A 23,035-nucleotide genomic window follows, 5' to 3' on the forward strand; every position below is an offset into this window, starting at 1 on the left:
AAGGTTCTGTTTGCTTAATCACCAGATAAATCTCTCAGGAGGCTAAATGAGCTCCACTGTAAAAATATGTTCCATAAAGAGCTTTAGAGATCTGCCGTTACTGCCTGATGGGGATGAATCCAAAGTACAATAAAACTTAGTGATAGCAAAGCATTCCGATGAATCGAGTTCTAGAAGTCTGTCGTTGTATTTTACACTGGTGCTCGTGGTTATGCGCTTATACTGCGTCGTGGACTTCCAAAAGACTTTATAGGCAAGACATGCCTATGCTGAAACACAACCAGAGGTTTAAAATATGTTTTAAGACAGTCAATGGAGAAAACCTATCTACAGTTGAAAGTGTAGTAGGAGGGAAAAGAAGATTTCAGTAGGCAGAATTTCAAGCTGGACTTTGTGTGGGCAGCTAGGAAAAACCTGTCTTCTTTTGTGAAGAAGCCCAAAAGATCTTAAAAGGCTGTAAGTATTTTGACTTTGACATACATCTTATCTGAAATGTATTGCCCCCAGGAGCATAGTGCCTCCAACGCTGTGTACTGGGGACTTGAGTCAGTTCCAATTCAGATGCAAGAATAAAACCTACTAAGTAGTTACTATGGTTTCCTGCAGCAACTGTGTGCTTTACAGAGGCATTGAGCTAATGATCCAGCACAACTCTACTTTAAAATTTGCGAATTTTAAAGGGTTTGATGGTGCTGTGTGTCCATAAGCCTATTAGAATAAAAAGTTATGGCTTAAAAAGCAAATGTGGTTTAAAAAAATGTGATGGAGATGGAAGTGTTCTTATGTATTTAACCCAAGTATATATTCAGTTGTTATCCTACCTCTAAAATATTTTGTGTAGTTGCACCGGAAATATTTGTTGGTAGTACAAGATTGGATAATGAGTTGTGCATTCACTAATATTTAGGCAGATGCTCTGAGCTGTGAATCATGTTTTGAACAGTGGTATGTGGTGCCCATAGTGTACACAGGCTCATGAATGCCTTCATTCATGCCCATCTGTTACGATGGCAGTGTGCCCACATACAAGTGGATTGGTCCCTTTTCTAGAAAGCATAGTGCCAGACTGTTAGGAGTTTGGATGGCAAGCTTATCTAACATTGGAAACAGCATCTCTGTTGCAGGAAATCCCTTCTCAGTATTAGGACTGAAGCATTCATAGGTGACTTGATGGACTAGGCTACCCTGAAGGATATTTTTATGTGTTGAAAGAAACTACCGAAACATGGCAGAATAAGACTGCCCACCTCAAAGCACAGCAGGATATTGAGAGGAAGCTTCTAATGGCTTGTTCCATATCAGAATTGACTAGAGACAGCCCAAGACAGCTATTGCAGTCAGGCAAGGGCAGATGGTGTTGGGCAGTGGAACAGATCGGATGGATCTCTTCACAGTATCTCCTAGATGCTTGTTAATGGAATTAGCCCAAAAGGCATTATCTTAAATGGCTGCGTCATGTCCTGCATTGAACTGTGCAGACTACTTGCAGTAAATTCTGAAGTTAAATTAAAAAAAGCAGGTAGTTTTCCTGTACGGCTTTTTGGGTTAACTGTGCACAATATTAAGAGAAATTTAGTTATTGGAAATGCAAAATGAGAAAAAAAAATAATATTCTTGCATTGCTTTTATCTAAAGTAGATGACTTTCACCCTGGATCCATAACCAGATGATGCTGATGCTCAGATTCTAAGCTCTGTATCTAATTTCCATGTATCTAACACGGATAACTTCTCTGCCCATGGCACTAGGAACTAGACGATCTTTAAAGGTCCAACCCAAAGCCTTCTGTGATTCTACAACTGAGGGCAAAAATAAGAAGAGTTCCAAAGTGAACACTTTGGGGCTTTTTGACTTAAGGTCCTGCTCAAAATTTTTCATGTTTAGGTTTAGGATTTGTACCACTGAGAATCCAACATATTTTTAAAAATATTTGTTCTTTGACTTATGATCTTTTGAGACATTATAGCATTGCCCACTCCCTCTCAATGTGGAGTATAGAAATGTGATGATTGAAAAGGAAGGTGAGTTTTTGATCTGTTCGTGTGACTTTTATGGCTTAAGAATCAAAAAGCATCTTGCCTTGAATACATTACAAAATTGTTACAGCTAGCTACAGAGTGTTTGGCTTAGTCCTCCCAGTGCAGATTATTAATTGATATATAGTGAAGCAACCTTCCTAAAATAAATACTGAAGTACTTTTCTAGTCTGTGGAGATGTGTATTTGAAGCCTTTAGGCCAAGATTCTGTCCAAGTAGCTGAAGTCCTGAACTTCTTCAAGCTTCTTCAAGGTACCTGCCTTTATCCGTGTGTTATCAATGGAACTCGCATTGGTAGGGCTGATTTACTAGACTCCTACAATGTAGATAGAAATCATATGTCTGATTTAGGCAGACTGAATCCCAGTCAGTGCACCTTGGGGAACTGCACTGTATTAAAATATTTTTGCCTGGATCTGGTACCCAAGGTGAAAGGCAAAATTAATCATCTTATATATAGTAAAGTTAACCTGAAAAGCACAAGACTATTTTGTGTTTCACAGAAGTACTGCTCACTATTAACATTACAGAGCTCTGATAAGGAATTTTGGGTTTTGTTTTGTTTTGTTTTTTTTTTCTTTTAAGGAATCTTTGTAAATCCTGTATCTGTTTTAAGAAGCAACGACACTGAGACTATAAAACTCATTATTTGCTTATTTTTTGTGAGGACAATGTCTCTGATGCTTTTGAACATTAAATTGTTCAATGTTAGTTCTCTTTGCACTTTCACTATCCTACCTATCCTGGTAACAAAAATTTGCTGTAGTGGGCGGGGTGCCTGTACTGGCTTTACCCATTGTCTTTAGAGAGTGTGTGTGTTTGTTCATCCTGGCAGCTGAATAACTGAGCTGGCTGATAGCTGTGTCAGCAAGCTAAGTTTCTCTTCCATGTCTGTAATTCTCCAGCTCTAAACATATTTGACAGTTAGCTGGTGACCTTAAAAAGTCTTTTCATCTCTGACTCCACAAGTAGTAGCGTGACTATTGAGACAGTGTTTTGGCATGAGTAATAATAGCTTAAAACATGTTGAGGTTAAAAGCAAACATCGAAATGCATTTGTCCAAATGCCAAAGATGAGCCACAGTTTATGAAGTCTCACGCACAGCTGCAGTAACTGGTGCATGAAGAAGCAGTGTTTGATTTCTCTTCTTCTGGTTTCCAAATATTTTTTCCCCAGTTCTTTGTTGTCTAAGGAACTGAAACTGATGTCAGGTATTTAAATGGATTTCATGAGCTGGCAAAACAAAGGGTATCACATTTCCTTATATACAGAAAACAGGCTTTATGACATCCATCAGCAAAACCTCTAAGCATTGTTAACGAGATTTATGCTGCTGTCATGGTCTAATGCATTATAAAAGTGAAAAGTAAAAATGAATTATTGTCAGATTTTTGGTGGGCAGAGTAGTCTTTTAGAACTGCAGAGGGATTCCCTTGCTCTGCTGAGAGCAGCCTGGGTACGTGGGTGAATCCTGTGCTCATCCTACACTCCTAGCCTGGAGCTCAGCAACCCTTTGCTGCATGTTGTTTGTCACTTTAAGGAAGGCTTATCTCTGGGAATAACAGTAGGGAACGGGACTTTTGGTAACCAGAAGGTAGAAGAGGCTGATATGAAACAAGACCAAGACTTCTCTGTGTTATGTTTCTTTTTTTGTTTGGTTTTATTTTTTCTTTTTTCACTAGGGGGAGTGAGGGATGGAGTGCAGCAGCAGTACTTTTCACCAGATACATATTTTTGCAAGAATGTGATTCCACTGAGATGAAAAACTTGAGCATGGGTTTTGGTGTACTGAGCTTCCAGTGCAGTGTTTCTGTAGCCCGTTGGCTCCAATCCATTAAAGATTATTCAGTTTAAAATTGTGCCACTAAAATTCACTTATGAGAGTGAATTCACTTATGGGAGACAATGCTGAGAAGAGCTTGGAGAGGGCGGTTGCTTGAACATCCGGGTGAGCCCTGATGGGAATGGGAATGACATATTCTTAGAATAACATTCTGGTAAGCCTAAAAAGCAAGCAAAACATAAGTATAGCAATTCTTGCTATTCAAAGCCTTGGTCTGTGCCAGATCACATGCAAGTTACAGAATAATAGGTAGAAATGGATGTTGGCCCCTGAGAGGGCCTTGTAACTATTCTCCATCATATAAACACAGGATGACCCAAAAGGAAATCAAACTTAGATCTGCTCTTACTTCTGCAATATACTCGGCCACTGGATGAAGTTGTACTTAAAATGTGTCTACATTCAAATGGGAAAATGAGAACAGTTCTCGCCAACAGAGCCTTGCCTCTGCAGCATTCACAGTGAGCTGCTACATGCCAGCTCACACCATGCTGCGTTTGAAGTGGTGTTTTCTTGGTTGATAGCTAGCCAAATGCCTCAGCTGCTCATACAAATGGTTCAATGCAAATCAATGAGATTTTCTAGATACAAGCAGTTAATATTTCAACAAGCAACTGCAGATAAAATTGCTGTGTCAGATTGCATGGCAAAGAGAGCTGTTGCCCTTGTTCAGAAAATTCTATGCCTGGAAAGTTTTCAGGTCTTCCCATTTCAATCATCTGAAAAAATCTGCTTTCAGATCAACTTTGAAATGTTCAGAGTCTCTGTATGCCAGTCTTTTTGACATTGTTTTTCTAATTTGGAATAATCAAAGATGAAACAGGGTGTTTTCTACCCTCTGGCAAATCTCAGGAGGCAGGATACTGCTACAGACTTTGCACTGGTTCTGCAGCTGTCCTAATGTGTATAGCTGTGCATTCGGGTAAGAGGCCATTACTATCAGTCAGGTCTTTCTGAGAAAATCCTTTCTGGATGCTCATTTTACATAAACATGCTTATGCGTGTGTGGATGAATTTTTGGTTTCCAGCTGATTTTCCAAGGAGAAGTGGGCCTTTTGTTCCATGCTGTTCCCTTCCCTACATGCAGAATTTGTCAGATTCTCAGAAAATGTCTACCATGAAACATATCAGCCCAATAACAGTGAAAAAAGCAGATTAAATTTTGCACCGTGGTTTGATTCAACAAACTATATTTTTAAAGGAATAGCTTGATTCTGCTGTAAAGAAACATGCCAGCAAAGCACAGCAGCTTCTTCTATCTCTCTCAGCCCACATGTCTGCCATTTTTGCCCCCACTTCCCTAAATATGTCTATGTCACCCAAAGGACATAGTCCTGGGCTTTTGGCCAATATCCTGGGCTTGAATTCCCACACAGAAAAGCATTTACTTAGGAAAATAATATCATGTGGCAGCCGGTAGGCACAATACTACCTCTACTGCCAGAATGTACTGACTCTAAATGAAGCTGTGGCAGATGGCCTGAAATGTTTCAGTGCTTTCTTTCTCTAGACCAGGATTACCCAAATAATTTGTACTACAGTGCATTGGGTCGTTCTACCAAGTTCTGGTCAGATGGGTGGGATGCACTGGATCTAGCTTTGCTGGACCAAGCAGGGTCTGCAGGTGGGGTAAGGGCAGTGTACAGCCAAATCCCTGGGACAGCAGGCTCCTGGTGGGGCTGGACGAGTGGGAAGGAATATGGGATCATCCCTTAGGACACCAGAGACAACGTCTGTTGGAATGAGAGGAGATGGACTCCTGGTTTAGTTCATGACTGAGTCCACCATTTGAGCAGCCTTGTTGTAGACAAGGGTGGCATTTTACATGGTAATGATGCTTTTGTATGCACTATACCTGCAGAATTAGCTTTATGTTACTGTTTAAAGTGCTGTCGTCATTCATGGTACTTGGTAAATAGAGCAAAAGACAAGTAGGACCTTTCTGTTATTGTGATTAGAGAAATCCATAAGTGACAAAAAGGTTATTTTCATTAAGAAAGTGGTGATGCATAGGGGAATTAGGTATAACTTAGGGAAAGTGTATGGTGAAGAATAAGAAAGAGACATGACATCGCGATTTTGGAGTTTTGGACAGAGTGAGGCTAGTGTAATCATTTTTTAGTGTGGCAGAATAGTTGACAGAGAAAAATGAGCAGCTATCGTTTTGCTAGCTTTATTAGGAGTGACTTTGAAGTGTAACCTAGTAAATACAGTCCATCAAACCAGAATTAGGCCAGCTGCATATTACTGGCATAGCTCAAGGAAAATGTCCTTGTCTGTTCTATCCTCTTCTTTGGGTACATGTTTTCACTTGGTTAAGAAAAGTCAGTGGAATTGCATTTAAAAGTATTGTCACTTCACCGTCTGTCACGGGGCTTTTGCCAGCTCCCTTCAAAAGGAGTTGGTGCCTAGAACTGTGCCAGCTGGTCGATCTGATCATCCCGTCACTTTACTAGAAAATCTAAATATACAGCAGTACAAGCTGAAATATGTCTGCTGTCCTGTTTTGCAACTATTCTGCATTTGAATGAAGAACTACTTTCTCATTAAAGCAGTACTGAAGCTCTCTCTATCTTTCTGTTCTATAGGTTGTCATTTTGTATTTTGAGCCAAGTGTATTTCGCTGTGTTCTCCTAAGATGGGTTCGTCTTCTGGGCTTTGCTACTGTTTATGGAACTGTGACGCTCAAACTGCACAGGTATTTCACATATTATTAATTTCCATCTCTGTGGGAGTATGTGCAATCTGTGTGGGTACTTAGATAGAAGAGCTGCAAATATTATAACAAACAAGCGCCGTTTCTGATTTTTAAAAGCACTGTGTGTTTCTCCTCATTATTCCTGATCAAATTACATGCTACTAAACCCAGTAGAGAACTACGAATGCAGACAGGAATTGAAGAAAAAATATATACATTAGCTGTAAAATTGTACAAGAACCCCTTTTCACAGAATGTGAATTTATTTTCCTTGAATATAGGAAAAGACAGAAGTGTTCACAGTGTTCAAAAGCGTTCAAAAGTTTCCCTGTAAAGTGTTCATAGAGATACGCTTTCTAAGCATTTAGGTACAACAATGGTAGGCAAAACAATACACTGTGGCATATATACTTACTATGTTTTCTTATGGCTTATAAATCAAGGGCTGCTTTCTTCAGGCAGTCTCAGCACAGGCCACACACTCACAGCATCAGTGCCTGCCAGCAAAAATGTGTGTGTAATTCTGGGTTCTATGGGGTTGGCAGTGCATTCACATGTGATTCAGAGATTAAGTTTCAGAGACCCAACTTCAAGTCCCACTTCTACAGTTCCCTTAAAATTTGAAGCCTTTTCTGGATATCCTGGATAAAATCCTAATGATTTTTGCTCTTTAAACATTAGTGAAAAAAAAAAACCTACTGATACATTCTATATGTATTTGTGTTGAAGCAAAGAGATATGCCGTATGTGTATATTGGTACCTAGACACCTTGGATGAAGGAGGCTTGCTCATCTTTTTAGTTTAGTTTCATTACTGTGTTGGCATGTTAGATGGAGGAGATTGATGCCATGCTCATAAACTGAATGAGGACTGAGAATATCTTGTGTTTCATGTTGCACTTTTGGCTTGCCACATTTTAGGTGGAAAACCCTGCTTTCCCATTGAAATAGAGCCTCTTCTTGCAGCTCCCATTTATTTGTGTCCCCGGTTACAAGTATACTCTTTGGCTGATAAGCTCTGACTGTATAATGCTGTCTGGCTACATCTTTGCATTGAAAGTCATCCAGAAAATCCCACACTGTCATGGTATTTTCTGGGATGAGCAATTTCTGATGCAAAAAGAATAACAACTAGAGCAATATAAAAAAGATCTAACAGAGCTGGTGACTTTGCTTGGATGGTTTGTTATCTGTATCTCAGTTATATATAGAAATAGCCTAAAACTATGGAAGACTCACATTGTCATTGCAGTTCTGCTATCCTAACAGGTTGTTTATATGATTCTACATGATGCAAGGGAGCAATATCCTGACAGGGCAGTTCATCTTCCATTTATTTGAAGTGAGAACAGGCTGCAAAGTTGGGCAGAAAACCTTGCACTTCTGCTTTGCTCATTCATCTGTTTGGTGTTACTTGGCACCTGTGCTGACAGGGTCAGCAAATGGGACAGGGATTGAATAAGAAATCAAGAATGAATTATGTCCTCATCCTTGATCAGCACAGAATGATGAAGGCTAGCATCAGACTGGATTTTATGAAGAGAACAGCAGCCAGAAGGTTGAGGGAAGTGGTTATTCTCTTTTACACAGCATGCCTTAGACCGTATCTACAATGCTGTGTCCAGTTTTGGACTCTCCCAAGACATGAGTGAACCTGACTGAGTTCAGTAAAAGGCCATCAAAATGGTCACGGCTTGGAGCACTTGCCCTACAAGGAGATGTTGAGGGAACAGGGCTTGTCTCAGCCTGGAGAAGAGATGGCATTAGAGGGACTTAACAACAGCTATCCAACACCTACAAGGAGGTTACTGAGAAGTTGCAGCCATGCTTTTTACAGTGAAGTATATTGGGAGAACAAAAGACAATGACAAATTGAAATGGGAGATTTCAACTTTATACAATATAAATTAGCATCAGGGTTAATGTTATACAGGGAAATATTTTCACTATTGGGGTAATTAAGTAGTGGAGCTGGTTGCCCATGAGGTTGTGAATTTCCATACTTCGAGGTTTTCAAGACCCAAATGGATAAAGACTTGAGCAACCTGGTCTGGATTCAGTGTTAAGCCTGCTGTGAGCACTAGATGACCTTCTGATGTAATTCCAACATGAATAATTCTATATTTCTTTGTGAAACATGAAGAGAAAGAACTGTCCTGTTTAGTATATTAATCTAGAATTACTTTCTCTAGGATTCTATCTTTGTTTTCTACCCAGGTATCCCGACCATTCATTTCCTACATTCATGATAATGTGGTCTTTTTTTAGTACAGAATATTTGGTCAGGAAGTGTGCCTTGCAAAAGACTGAGTCAAGATAGATATAGGTTTTATTATATACATTTGCAACAGTTTTGCTAATTAGGAATCATATGATGCTAATAGAAATTTGGTAGAAATTTTTGGCAGATCTAATTTAATCTACAGTCATTACAAGGTTGAATAACGGCTTACTTCAGACACCACAAATAGTTACGACAAGCACTGCTTCCTTCCTGCAGGTAGCCTGTGTCTTGCCTGGGGGAAGAACTGATTGCTAGCAAGGAACTTGTGATTTTTCTAAGTTTAACGGGAAAACCAATATTGTGTAAAACCAACTATTAATGATAACCAGGAAGTCTAAAGCTGTATTTCTCAACAAATGAGGTGCTTTGAGTAGCACTGGAGCATGAAGGTTGTCTAAAGCCAGGTAGGAGGCACGGGAAGCACTTGTTTTCTTTGTGGCTTTTTTTCCCTGTAGGAGGTCTTTGAGGTTTCATTAAGGTCAAGCACCAAGGAGAAATAAGAGGAGTAGCCAAAAGCAGATGCTTAAGGAAGAGTAAAAGAACAGGGAAGTCATGTACTGATGCACTCTTTGAACACTTGTCACAGTCAATTTCTACAGTGCCTCATCTTAAATTGCCTCTTTCTTATTCATTGTGCATTTTTAAAATAATGAGCTGATGTTTATGGGGGTGGAAGGATGGGGGTAAGGAAATGAGCTTAATTTAAGAAATCTAGCTTAAGAAGAGCCACGAGCATAAAACTCAACACTTTCCTCAACAATGAATTCATCTGTATTGGGTTTGCATGGCAAGGTTTTGGTAGCAGTGGGACTGCAGGGTGGCTTCTGTCAGAAGCTGCCAGAAGCTTCCCCTGTGTCTGAAAGAGCCAATGCCAGCTGGCTCCGAGATGGACCTGCTGCTGGCCAGGGCTGAGCCCATCAGTGACAGTGGTAGCACCTCTGGGATAACATAATTAAGAAGGGGGCAAAAAGCCTGCACAACTGCAGCCAGAGAGGAGTGAGAATATGTGCAGCCCATGGAGGTTAATAGTGGAGCAGATACCCACCTGCAGCCTGGGGAGGACACTACATCAGAGCAGGTGGATGCCCAAAGGAGGCTGTGAGCCTGTGGGAAGCCTGTGCTGGAGCAGGCTCCTGGCAGGATCTCTGGGCCCACGGGGAGAGAAGAGCCCACGCTGGGGCAGGATTGATGGCAGAACTTGTGACCCCTTGGGGGATCCACACTGGAGCAGTCTGTTCCTGAAGGACTGAACCCTATGGAAGGGAGCCGCACTGGAGCAGTTCGTGAAGAACTGCAGCCAATGGGAAGGACTCACATTGGAGAAGTTTGTGGAAATCTGTCTCCCATGGGAGGGACCCCACACTGAAGCAGGGGAAGAGTGTGAGGAGTCCTCCTCCTAGGGAGGAAGGAGTGGCAGAGACAACGTGATGATCTGACTGCAACCCCCAATCCCTATCCCCCTGCATCACTGAGGGGGGGAGAAGGTAGAGAATTTGGGGGTAAAGTTGAGCCTGGGGAGAAGGGAGGGGTGGGGGGAAGGGATTTTTTTTAAGATTTGGTTTTATTTCTTATTACCCTACTCTGATTTGATTGGTAATAAATTAAACTAATTTTCTCTAAGTGGAATCCGTTTTGCCCATGATGGTAATTGGTGAGTGATCTCCCTGTCCTTATCTAGACGCATGAACCTTTTGTTATATTTTCTCTCCCTTGTCCAGCTGAGAAGGGGAATGATAAAGCAGCTTTGGTGGGCACCTGGCATCAAGCCAGGGCCAGCCCACCACAACTGCAAAATAATTCCCTCAAGAAATAATGATGTTTCAGATTTAACCTCTTGGATTTAAAAGAGCTGCTCATGTTGCATCTTTCAGTATCTTTTTCTGTGACTGAAGACCCTGTGTCCTTTTTCAAGCCCTGTATTTTATGAACAGGTTATCTCATTATTTTTAATATTTTTTGAACTTCTACCACCTTGGTGTCAGGATTAATACAGGATCCTTAATTCTGGATTAAAGCATAAGAATGGAAGAAAGCTATAGGTATATACATACAGACTTATGTATATGTGTGTGTGCATGTATATACATACGATAACTAACAGATGTTTTAGGAGAATGAAACCCAAGAATGGGTCTCTAGTTTGTGGGAGTCTTCATTTCTTATATTACTAAGAGAAAAAGAGGAGAGTGGGGAAGTGAGGAGAATGAGAAGGTATGGAGAAGGTAATGTTCCAGGTATGGAACACAAGACAATGACACACAGTGGCTTTTTTGTAAGTAGTGATGGTGACATTGGCACGTTAGTGGGGGGACAAGAAGATGTTAACACTATGAGGCAATTCTGCACTTCATCTAAATGCTGTGCTAAGATTATGTTGCTGTGCCTTGCCATCTGGTACAGTTGGAGCAAGTAGTGGCCCTTCCTACAGATCTTTGTAGGTGGTAAAGAAAGGAGAGAGAAGAGCAGTGTGGGTAGTGTGCAGTGCAGTGTGGCGTGTCGTGGTTCAGTATCTTACAGAAGACTCGTACTAGCAGAGAAACTAAAGATTATGTCAGTTTGGTTCTTGAAGCACTTGGGTGCATTGGTGTTGATAACATGAAAGAGGAGGATGTGGCATAACCTCTTCTTGTAAATAGGGGAGGGAAAGAACATACAGATGATCCTGACTAGAAGTGGCTGGTGGGAACATGATGCAGAAAGGGGCAGCAGCTGGAGCCTGTATAGCTGGGTGGTCCCTAGGCCAGTATTTTGCAGTTCATATTGCCAATAGATGATAGTGCCATAGTGCCAGTACACCACTGCCCGATGTTTCCATGAAAAGGGGCATTGGTGAAGAAGCACCACAGAGAGAAGTTTTGTCTTGGAGTAGTGGTTGCTGTATAACCTCGGCCTAGGTGGGCAAGGAAAGTGAGATGAGCATCAGCTGTAGCAGTGAGCTACCCTTTGGTTTTGAAATGAGTCAGTCTCTCGTGGTCATTTTGGTTGAACACTACAGAAAAGTGGGAGATTTAATTTCTATCAAATTATTTGTTTTATTTCTTATGGCACACTTAAGGCAAGTGTGAAGTGGCTTCAGGCAAATGCATTCACTGTTGGATTTTGCTGCTGGATGTGGTCTGTAGTGGTTGTCTTCCCATGTGAAACAAAAGGGGGAAAACTTATTTTGGAGGCAGATGTTGCTATTGCAGAAATGCAGTGTCCTGAGCTCTGGTCTGATACTGCCTTGTGGAATTGTTTGAGGTTTTTCTGTTTTGACTGGTAGGATTAGCTGTTTGAGTCTGTGTGCAAGGCAGGAAAAGGGGTGGTTCAGCCAAGCAGTTACATCGTAGAGACTTACTATAACCATCCAGACCATTTGTCTTTCTCTTCCCTGGAAGTAGCATATTTTAGCACCTGAAAAGTTTAATCTTTGTTATATTTATGAAGCTCTGTTCATTTGTAAATCTAGTTCCTGGGATCTTATGGTAAATGCTCAGAGGCAGCTATTCCTGTTCATTATATTCCCACAAAATAAATCTCAGCATCAGCTGCAAGAAAGCCAAGTGATCTGTCACTGTGAATTCCCCTCTAAAGGCCAAACATCCTGAGACAAACTTGCTGTGAACACTATGGGTATATGTTATAGGATCTATTCCGTGTTTCTTTGTGCTGAAACCTGCTATAAATCTCACCTAGGCTCTGGAAGGAGAATTTGTATGCCTCTCCTTCTGAGGGATTTGTGGAACTGTCTACAAATGAGTGATTTTCCCTCTCCTTCTGAAAACAGGCAGGCTGCAACTTGAGTTAGAATTGACTCCAAGACTCATAAACTTTAAAGTACTCCTCTCTTGTGTGAGATAGCTTTTTGTAGGAATTGGGTTTGAATTAACAGATAAAACTGATAAAAACTTATGTTAGTTTTGTACAGTTATGTAACAAAGACGTAATCTCAAATTTCCTTATTAACTTTAATTCCTGATAATGCAAACAAAGCTCAATGGCACCGTGTTTCTGTATCTTCCATGCAACCTCATGGAAGGAGGGTCAGTGTGCAGTTTCCCTGGTCTCTCTCTGCATTGTCTTAAGCAGGAGAAGAGAAGGGGTATGTGGTCAGACATGAAACTGCCATCAGAGAAGCATTAAGTGCAGTGTCTGGCACACAAGTCTGTGCAGATCCCCGGAGAAAGGGAAATGAAGACATGAAGACTTTTTTTTCTGGAGGGGGGAGAGACACTTAGTCTGAAGCCTTGGCTGAACATTGTTGCCTGAGCACTGCTTTTTTTGATCTGACTTCAGGAAGAAGGGAAGCTGGACTTTTGAAGATAAACATCCTGCTCTGAGAAGATACTTGTTTTGTACTGCCAGTTTCTCTTCTACAAGGAAAATTAACTCAAGAAGGTTCCAAAATTTGCCAGTGCTTGTCCCAGAAGGGCTCACAGCAATCTACATTATGTTGTGGGCTGCTGGAGCTCCATGCCTCTGATGCTCTTGCAGCTGTAGCTCCCTGTTCTCCCTGTTCAGTTTGTGTTCATGCAAGAGCTCCATGATGCTGCTTTGAGTATCAGAGCCAGCAGCAGTGCAGAAACTGTAAGGTTTTAAAAAGAGCCTTCCTGCATTGCTGTCACCTCACTATAATCAGCTTCATTTTCTTGTAGTGATGACTCAGATGAGACGGAGGTACCTAGTTTCAGCTAAGAGAGACATGAGGTAAAAAGATAGGCATTGGGTACTTTTTGTACTTATTATGAACTTAATTTAATTAAGAAAAAAGTAAATCTTCTATGAGAGGAGGGCATCCCTGTCCTTTTCCACCTGTAGCCCACATACCCATCTTTGTTTAAACAAGAAGGAAAACAGTGCATAGAAAATGTACATGGATTCTTATGTCATTTATGTATTTGAAGTTCACATCACCGATGCTTCTTTTTCATGAAAGAGATAGTTCAAGGATAGCAGTGAAGAGAAGGTGGTACATACCGAGTCCTACAAAACTTTGTGAAAAACAGTGTCGGGGCAGAAAACAGACCTTATGAATGTTCCCAAAGAGCAAAGGCTGAAACCCCCAACATGAACAGGTCCCTCTCTGCCTGATGTGCCCTGGGTGGTTGGCAGCCACATGCTGCTGGCTGCTCCCACGCTGTGCCCTGTGCCTGGCTGCTGAAGGAAATGACAGAGGAACAGGGGCTTTAAGGGCTGTAGTCAGAGTGCAAGGCTGGGAGATACAATTTAGGGAGGAAGGGACCTGGTCTTGCAGCAAAAGTGTATGCACACACAGTGGGAGTTCAGAAGGAACAAAATTTCACTAATTAGACTGGTCATGGAAAAATCTGTTTCCTTGTTAGCATGTCTTAACCTAATTAATTAATTTTCTGAGTGTAATTCATTTCTCTTGCCTGTTGCAAACCTTTGCTAGTTTGTTTATTTTTATGGTATACAAAAAAATAGGGCTTTAGACAACAACTTTAAGTAACAAAATTAGTGAATAACATACAGCATTCCTGCATGATGCACATTCAAGATGAAATTCTCATTTTCGAGGTTCTTCTAGATTAAATAAGAGTCACGTTCTGGTTTATTGTGTCTTTTTTTCCCAATAAAATCTACATTATTAAAATCCTATTTAGCTCTCCTGTATTCTTGTCATTCTCAAGCAATAACTAGCCTTAACTAGACAGCATAATGGTTCTGTTTCGTATTTCTGAGTAAAATATCTACTTTCATATGTATAAATTAATAAGATGTAGCACAACTGTTTATAAAGACACTCAGTGCAGAATTAATCTTGATGGAGCACAGTGTAGAAGTGGGACTAATAAACATCTTTAAGCAAAAAAATCAGAGGCATATAAAGTACATAAGATTGTTAGAGCACTGTGATCCTGAAAATACTCTCATCCATATTCCTATTAATATTTAATTCGTATAAAATATTGTAGATACAGCTGTACAGTTCCATAGGCTGCTTTTTAAAATCACCTTAATATAGCACACGTTCTGCTTTATCATAGTAGAATGAGTTTGTCTAGGCCTTTCAGATGTCTTTTGATGGTGCAAGTGCACCATGGCAGGTAATGGGAGAAAGGACTGGTTTTTCACATCAGATTATACGATAGCAGAAGGGCTTCAGAACTGGAGCTGCAACCCATCTTCTCAGAGACTTTATCCATGTCCAGGACCCCCTCAGGTGGCAAAACTTCGTGTTGTGGTGAATACAGCAACATTTTCCTTCCAGGTAGGTAGGCACTTGCGATACAAGTAATGTAGCTCTTCAGAGTGGTTTTATTTCTTGTTACATGGGAAGGACAAAATCAGTTGGTGGAACAGTATCTGCTGCCCAGCTGTCTGCTGGGTGGGATTATGGCATGAAAGAGAAACAAGGCATTGCACTGCAATACATGAGGTATAGGCTATTTGTGGAGGAGTGTGAACAGGGAGTTAAGAATGTGACTCACACTCCACGCACTCCAGGGGCTGATCACAGGGAAGTGGAAGCAGAGATTTGCAGATCACATACGCTGATTGTCAGTGAAAAATCATGAGTGGAGGGGAGGCTTCTGGTGGGCTACTGTGAAGGATCAGGAGTAAGCCTGATACTGTTTAGCATTTTCAGTTGCAATGAAGAACCAAGCACAAAGTGATTACTCATAAATTTTGTGGATAACACAAAGCTTGGTCAAATGGTAAATTTTATTTCAGAAAGGATAGTAATTAAAAGTAATCTTTATTGCTTGAGAACTTGGTCTTAGTCAAAAGGATATACTTGAATACTGCCAAAAGGCAAATTATAGTTAGGGACTAGTTAAAGACACAAAATTGAAGGGGAATCGGAGTTTTAAAGGTTATCAGTAGAGAATTGATTTTGCAGCAGGAGGTGACATCTTTGAGACTAATGCAAATGCATTATGTGCTGTTCTGAGATACATTTTTAAAGGAGGTGTGCAATAGGTGGATGTGGTTCAGAAAGTATTTGATGACTGGAAAAAGTGCTTGATACTGTGAAATCTAATATGTTTTTTAGATCAGCAAGAAGACTGAGAGATGACTTCTTGTGTGGTGTATAAACAAACAGGGAGAGAAAAAGTAGTCACAAAAGACTCTTTAATCTATTGGACTGAAGTTTAATAAGATCTGGTAGCTGGAAGCCAAAGCCAGAGAAATTCAGATGAGCAATCTGGCACAAATTCTTCTCAGAAGGGTGCTTAGCTATTGAAAAACCTAACAAGAGAAATGAGGAATTTTTTTGTGCTGCTTTCAGAAGACTGAATCCCTTATTGGAAGATATTCTATAGTTAAATACTTGTACAAATTACAGGAGTTTCTATAGAAAAATGTAATGGTCTGTGTTATACAACTAATTGAGCTATATAATTTAGTGGTTAGTCCTATATTTGGCCTCTATTTTATGAACATGCAATAGAAATGATAGCATTCATGTCAATATGGTTCTATTGAGAAAATAAGCATATTTATAAACTGAAATGACATATTTATAGTTGTACTGTTTAATGGGATACACCAGCTGCTTTGAAATGAGTCCTGATCACTTACCCTAATGCAGATCTTTAATACTGGGAAAACTGGTGCCTGGACCAAATATTCTCAGATATTAGTTGCTCTTTTCTGGATTATTGTGAAGGCCAAAAATTGACATTAACATAAGCCAGCTCTGGATTTTACTCCTCTGTACTTTTTCAAATGCTTTGGAGACTGTGGCTGCAATGACCAAATCTCTTACACATTTTTATTCAATTCGCAAATCATACTTTGCTAGTTGAGAAAATAGCCTCTGTATTGCTCTGGGAACGTTGTAGGTGGTGACTGTCAAACTCTTTTTAGAAGTAGCAATTGATGGCGTCTGGTGAGTATCAGCTAGCATTGGCTTCTGATGAATAAAAACTTATTATACCTGTAAAAAGATACATTGACCATTTTTCCATTTGAATATATTAAAATGTAGGGGGTTGCAAGGACATATATTATGTAATGTTCAGTTTTGTCTGTGGCTCAGTCTCTTGTAAGGAAATTTTGTCAGTGTCGCTCCTCAGAAATATTGGCTGGCGCTTAGTTCAATTTGTTTGCTTCCAACAGTGGTACCTCAGGGCTGGAAGTCCAATGAACAAAATGCTACTCTTTTTCACATTCTTTATTGGAATTTGCACTTGCATCTGCTGCACAGCTTCACCATCAGGATCACTGACATGGGCAAGACACAAAATCGTTGTTGACCATTCTGTGTGTTTTCATATCCTTTCCTTGTGTGGGCAGGAAACATGATGGTGACGGCTACTGTTTATTTATACTCCTCTTTGAACTTTGTTCCTGTGCTTTCTGTTTCCTTCATGTGGCACTTTGGTATGCATTTATCTTTGCCCAGAACCCCTAGCTCTCATCAAAGATACTTAGACCCTTGAACAATTGTTCTAGAGTTCTTCCTGTACCAAAATGACACTTACATATATTAAAGTTTTTTGTGCTAACAAATGGCTTTTGTGTTTCTGACTGAAAATTTAGTCATGCCCAAGATAACCCATATCTCACCCAGAGGAGAGAGTGGGCATGTGCCATGCATTGAAGCGTGGTGCAGGAATTCCAAACAAGTGGTGACACTTGATTTTCCCACAAGGTACAATGTCATGGAGATACCCGAAAGTAATAGAGCACTGCAACAGCATGCCAAACATAGAATCATAGAATCATTTAGGTTGGAAAAGACCTGTAAGATCATCAAGACCAACCGTAAACCTAACACTGCCAGGTTCACCACTAAGCCATGTCCTTGAGTGCCATGTCTGCATGTCTTTTAAATACTTCCAGGGATGGTGACTCAGCCACTTCCCTGGGCAGCTTGTTCCAGTGCTTGATAACCCTTTTAGTGAAGAAGTTTTTTCTAATACCCAATTTAAGCCTCCTCTGGCACAACTTGAGGCCAGCTTGAGCAAAAATACTAACTTTTAACAAATAGCCAAGATGTGTACCTCACTAACATAGTCATGCTGCTTCCAGTCCTGATACTGGTGTGTTTTTGTACTAATGCAGCATCTCTGTGCCATGTCCCATAATGTCTCCTGAAGATCAGAGTATTGCACAGTAGCCTCATTTGGCCTAGTCCATGTCCTCCAGGTTTTCACTGGTTAGGGTATCCAAATGTTTCTTTCAGTCTTACTTATATTGTAGCCTTACAGGGGCAGGGTTGCACCTTTAGCTACTCAGCATTTCCATTCTGGAGAACCAGAACTACCTACTCCCTTGATTGTTTGTGAGAGCAGCAAGTGACTCTTGCTTCATTTAGGCTGTTGCCATGTGGTAAGCAGAATAAATCACTGATGTCATAAAACTTTAGGTCATTTGGACTCTTATGACACTGCTAAGTTTTGCCAGGATGTTTCTCAGTTGTCTGTTCCTTGCCTCTCCAAAGAAAACTATAGCTGAGTGAGACCAAGAGTGAGGCATGCTTTTATCCTCTTAATTCATATGCATTTTTGCTGGTGATAGCTATAAACTGAGTCTATTCCAATTATTTATTTATCCATATGTATATTTAACTTACTAGCTTACAGGATATTTGCTCACCACTCAACTCTAAAACTACACTTACTTTTCATTAGCTGTGCATTTACTTTGAGCACTAGGCATTATTCCAGGTGCCATTTTGGCTTGTCTGTCTTGGACCACCTTAAGGTCAATGGTATGATACTTAGTTGCTTCATTCATCACTCTTGTGAAGCCAGCAGTGTTGCTGGTTTAGTCCTGTGCAGGATGTGAGTGCTCAGCTGGAGCAGGCAGATTTGTGTCATTCTTCAGCCTTTCTTCAAACACTGGGCATGGTACTAGACAAGGCATCACATGTGCAATGCAGTGTTTATGGTAGATTCTTCCACATGCCTTTTTGTCCCACAGGTCTTCTGATACCAAGTTCTGTTTAGGTATTTTATTTGCTAGACAAATCCTAGTGGCTTTTTAAAGGGCTAATTCTGGGATCCCAGTAATTCCCTCCTGAGTTTATTTCAATCAGGTGTCAGCCACAATCAGTCTGTTACTCAGCTGCTGCACCTCAAATAACAAGACCAGTTCTTCACCATAGATATGCTATAAACTCTCTTGTTCCCACCTTCTTTTGGGTGTCTATTTAAAATACTTTTGTGAAGAAAGCCCTGCACTTTCAAATTCCAGTGTAGCGGTTTCATAGCCAGCTGTCACTGTCTCTGCCTGCTGCTCGCTCCTCAGTGCTCCAGGCTGCACCTGCACAGCTTGCCTGTTTGAAGGGTTTACCAGTCATACTCCAGGCACCATGAAACTCCTAAGCTGCCTCTTGAGCTGAGAAAGAAAGGTTGAGCACAAAGAACTGAGAGTTGTCTGCATTTTGTAGTGTGCAGAAATCATGCAGAGCCAAAGTTTGCTTTATCCAGTGGGCACAAGCCAGTCAGCGTTGCACGACTGGAGGGGCACAGCCACCACCTGCAGCCGCCTTTGCCAGACTTTCCCGAAGGCGCTGGGCCCCACAGCTGCCGTGCACATTCTTGTATGGGTCACATAGTGGCCAGCATGGGATGTGTCTGTTAAACCTGCTGTCCAGCCAGAGTGCACAGGCTTTCTGGAAAAAATAAACAAACAAACCAACCAACCCAAAACTCGTTAGACTTCAGCTGTGACTCTTTTTGTAAGAAAAAAGGTAGAATTTTTAAATGAAATCGGTGAACTTTTTAGTTGTTTTCTGCTCCTCATTACTAGAAGCATAGTGACTGTATTAAGGCCACTGACAGATCATCCTGAAAACCCAAACAATACTATTTATCCCCAAAGTGTTTCCTGGGTGGGCACCCTGACTTCTGGAATGAACACAAGACTGTTGAGAATAACAAAACTGCGTAACCTGAAAGATACTGGAAATCAAAATTAGTAAGACAGGTTTTGTAGCTACCTTCTCAGAAAGCAATGAGCGTTTAAGCTTAGCTGTTTCCTAGCTTGTTGCAGCCTGGATGCAGCCCTAGCAGGCGGGGATGTAAGAAGAGCTGGCAGCATGCTCTGCTCTGCTCTGGAAACCCTCAGGTCTGTCATCATGCATCTGCATTAGCATGCAAAGTCAGAGCCATCAGTGCCATTTGCAAGACTTGTCAGGTACAATACAGAAACTAAATGATGTATCTAAAGACAATTTTCAATAAAAACAAACCATATTTTCTGTTCCCTTTTGTCTCCATGTTCAGTTAGACTGGGCTAATTTGTTTTATTTTTGTCTTCATGAAGTACAAAACATCACATTTGAGCTGCTTGCTATATTCAAGAGTCCAAATCTGTTTCTTTTGTGATTAGCTGTTCTTGCATGGATGTCACCAAGTCTGAATTTGGGTCAATGTCTGACCATTAATAAGAAAGGAGTCTTATGAATTCCCCCCTTTTTTTTCCTGTTGTTTCTTTGGGTTATTTGGTTGTGAAGCAAGGCCACTACATTTCTTAGCACTATTTGATGTCTCTCTGATTGGAATATTTCTGTTTAAACAGCTACTCTTTAAAAAAACCTCAAGGCTATCAACACTTTTCTTCTGTGTATGGGAACTCAAAGTGGAGCTGGGACGACTCCTACTTCATCTTCTAAGATTTTATGGAGCTTTGAGCTTACTGCTTTTCCTCTCATTCTGTTTAGTCCATTTTGTTGTCAGTAGGGTCTCATTGCTGTACGTGGATAGATTGCCTTGGTCTGCATCTTTTACATCTTTTACATTTTATTTCAGTGAGAATCTCTGAATGCTTAATCTATCTCAGCAATAAACCTTTTCTCTTTCTTCCTGAAAATTGAGGCATTTAGATTAGCCTGTGTGCTTGCTTAATGCTCCTTCAGAACAGCAGAATAATTTTAATTCAGTTTATCAGAATGCAGTTTATGAGGTCATGCTATTTCTTCCTGTGCATATGAGAGGAAACACGGAAGATGAGAGTTAGTGTTTCTTGCAGTTGACTTTTAAACTTGAATATTTTATTGCAGAATGACAAATGAACAGAATGTTTCATTTATTTATTGAAGTTGTATGTTGCATTGATATATGTGACCTTGCATGGGACTATGAGTATTGCATTACCCTCTTCATTAGAATAGGTGACATTGTTGACTAGTAATAAATCTGGAAAACAAAAGTGAAAAGGTATACTTTAGTGGGCCCCTGAAAGCAGCATTTGTGATATTTTGTGGAATATTCAGTCAAAGCTCTGAAGTTCGTATACCAAGTTATACAAAAGAGCTTCTAATGCTAACTATACTTCTAATGTTAATACACTTCTAAAGCATATTAAATCTTAAGATTTAAGGTCTGAATAAAAAGCTTGTTGCAGAAAGCATAATAAGAAAATATTAGTGACGTCTGAGTTTCTTCCAGCTACCTATACATCTGTATGCTGACTACACAAAGATTACAGAATCACAGAAGAGTTGAGGTTGGCAAGGAACTCTGGAGATCATATAGTCCAACCCAGCTGCTCAGAGCAGCCTCAGCCAGAGCAGGATGCTCAGAGATGTGTACAGCCAGGTTCTGAATTTCTCCAAGGATGGAGATCCACAACCTTTCAGGGCAACCTATTTTAGTGTCTGACATCATTCGCAGAAAAAAAGTTTTTTCTGTTACACTTGTGAAAGCCTTTCTTGTTGCGAGTTGAATCTGCCCTCACCAGATTGAACTCCAGGTGGATTTTGGCTTCCCTAAATCAATTGCTGTATGCTCAGACAGTGTCTCTATATCCTTCCTGGGTCACCTGGGTCCTCTTTCCACTTCTTGTACACTTCCTTTTTATGTCTGAGTTTAGTCAGGAGCTCCCTGTTCACCCATGCACACCTCCTGCCACCTTTGCTTGATTTCCCACACATTGGTATGGTCCATTCCTGAGCCTGGAGGATCTTGAAGCTTTTTTCCCTTCTCTCAGGATCCTGAACTCCACCATTCATGGTCACTGTAGCCAAGACTGTCCCTGACCTTCACCGCACCAGCAGTTCTTTATTCTCTGTATGCATGAGGTCCAGCAGAGTGTCTCCCATCCTTGGCTCCTCAGACATTCGCATCAAGAAGTTACCAGCGTGTTCCAGAAACCTCATGGACTGCCTGTGCCTGCTACGTTGTACTTCCAGCAGATCTTGGTATGTCTGAAAACTCTCATGAGGACCAGGACCTGCGTGCATGAGGCTTCCACTAGTTGTCTGAAGGTCTACTTCAGGACCTACTGTCTTTGTATTCCTATCAGGCGATCTGTAGCAGACACTCACCACAGGGTCACCATAAGCTCTCAGCTGGCTCAGCCAGTGTCCCAAGGCAGAGCTCCATACATCCCAGTTGCCCACTCACAAACAGAGCAACTTGCCCTTCCAGTCTGTCCTTCTCAAAGTGCCTGTACCCATACGGTCTTGTGATCAGCAGTTATTTTTAAGGACACCATTAGAGCTGTCGCTTCAGGGGGTAGTCCAAGCTATTGAGGCAGATTCCTAGCAGTGTGGTATTATGCAGTGCAGGGGAGGGAACAGCAAGTATTTGTCAAGACATGCAACTTTAATTATTTTCACAAAATTTAAATTCAGACAGACATTCAGTAACTAGTTCCCAGAAAACTCCGGCTTCCTCAGAAGTGCTCATGATTAACCCAATTAGTATTTATTTCTGGTTGCTACACATGCTTACACATATTGAGAGTAAGCATAGTTGAATGAGCATTTACCTGGCAATAGAACATGGAAGCTTATGAAAGGATTCATTTTATTCAGGTATTACTGACACTATACAATGATTCTTGACTATGATTCTTTACATTTCCTTTAATTGTATGTTGTATTTTACATGAAACATTGGAAGAAGAACATACAGAATGCAATTTACCTCCTCTAGAGCACAAATGTAACTGATCTGTTTCAATAACAATAGTCAGTAGCATACCAGATCCATGCAGAAATAGCATACACAGGGTTGGTCTGCACTGCTGTGTACCATGCTGCTTGCACAAGCCAGGCTGGGGCTAATCAGAGCAGAAGAATCTATCGCTCTTCAACAGTTTATCAGATGTTAGTTTTATACAGCTGGGGATTTTTGGCTGCTGGGTTTTTTAGTTATTTGTTTCTTTACTACAGTATTATAAACAGAGGAGGTGCATTCTTCTGTATTTGACTTTGCTCTGACCCAAATTTGTTTCCTGCTCTAGCTGAGAAACTGCTGTGCACCTACT

At 40.8% G+C, this 23,035-nt stretch overlaps 1 protein-coding gene across 2 annotated transcripts in view; it reads left to right on the forward strand.

The window, feature by feature from the left end:
* Positions 1 to 23,035, forward strand: part of GPR158 (G protein-coupled receptor 158) — a 196,947-nt gene that overhangs the window by 135,417 nt on the left and 38,495 nt on the right. For both annotated transcript variants that reach the window (XM_032991213.2, XM_032991221.2), the window contains exon 6: positions 6,470 to 6,579. In XM_032991213.2, coding sequence (XP_032847104.1) covers positions 6,470 to 6,579 — 110 coding nt within the window. The remainder of the gene's footprint in view (positions 1 to 6,469; positions 6,580 to 23,035) is intronic.

This window comes from Tyto alba, unplaced genomic scaffold, assembly GCF_018691265.1.
Source record: "Tyto alba isolate M040663 unplaced genomic scaffold, T.alba_DEE_v4.0 Super-Scaffold_38, whole genome shotgun sequence".
Taxonomy (NCBI): Eukaryota; Metazoa; Chordata; class Aves; order Strigiformes; family Tytonidae; genus Tyto; species Tyto alba.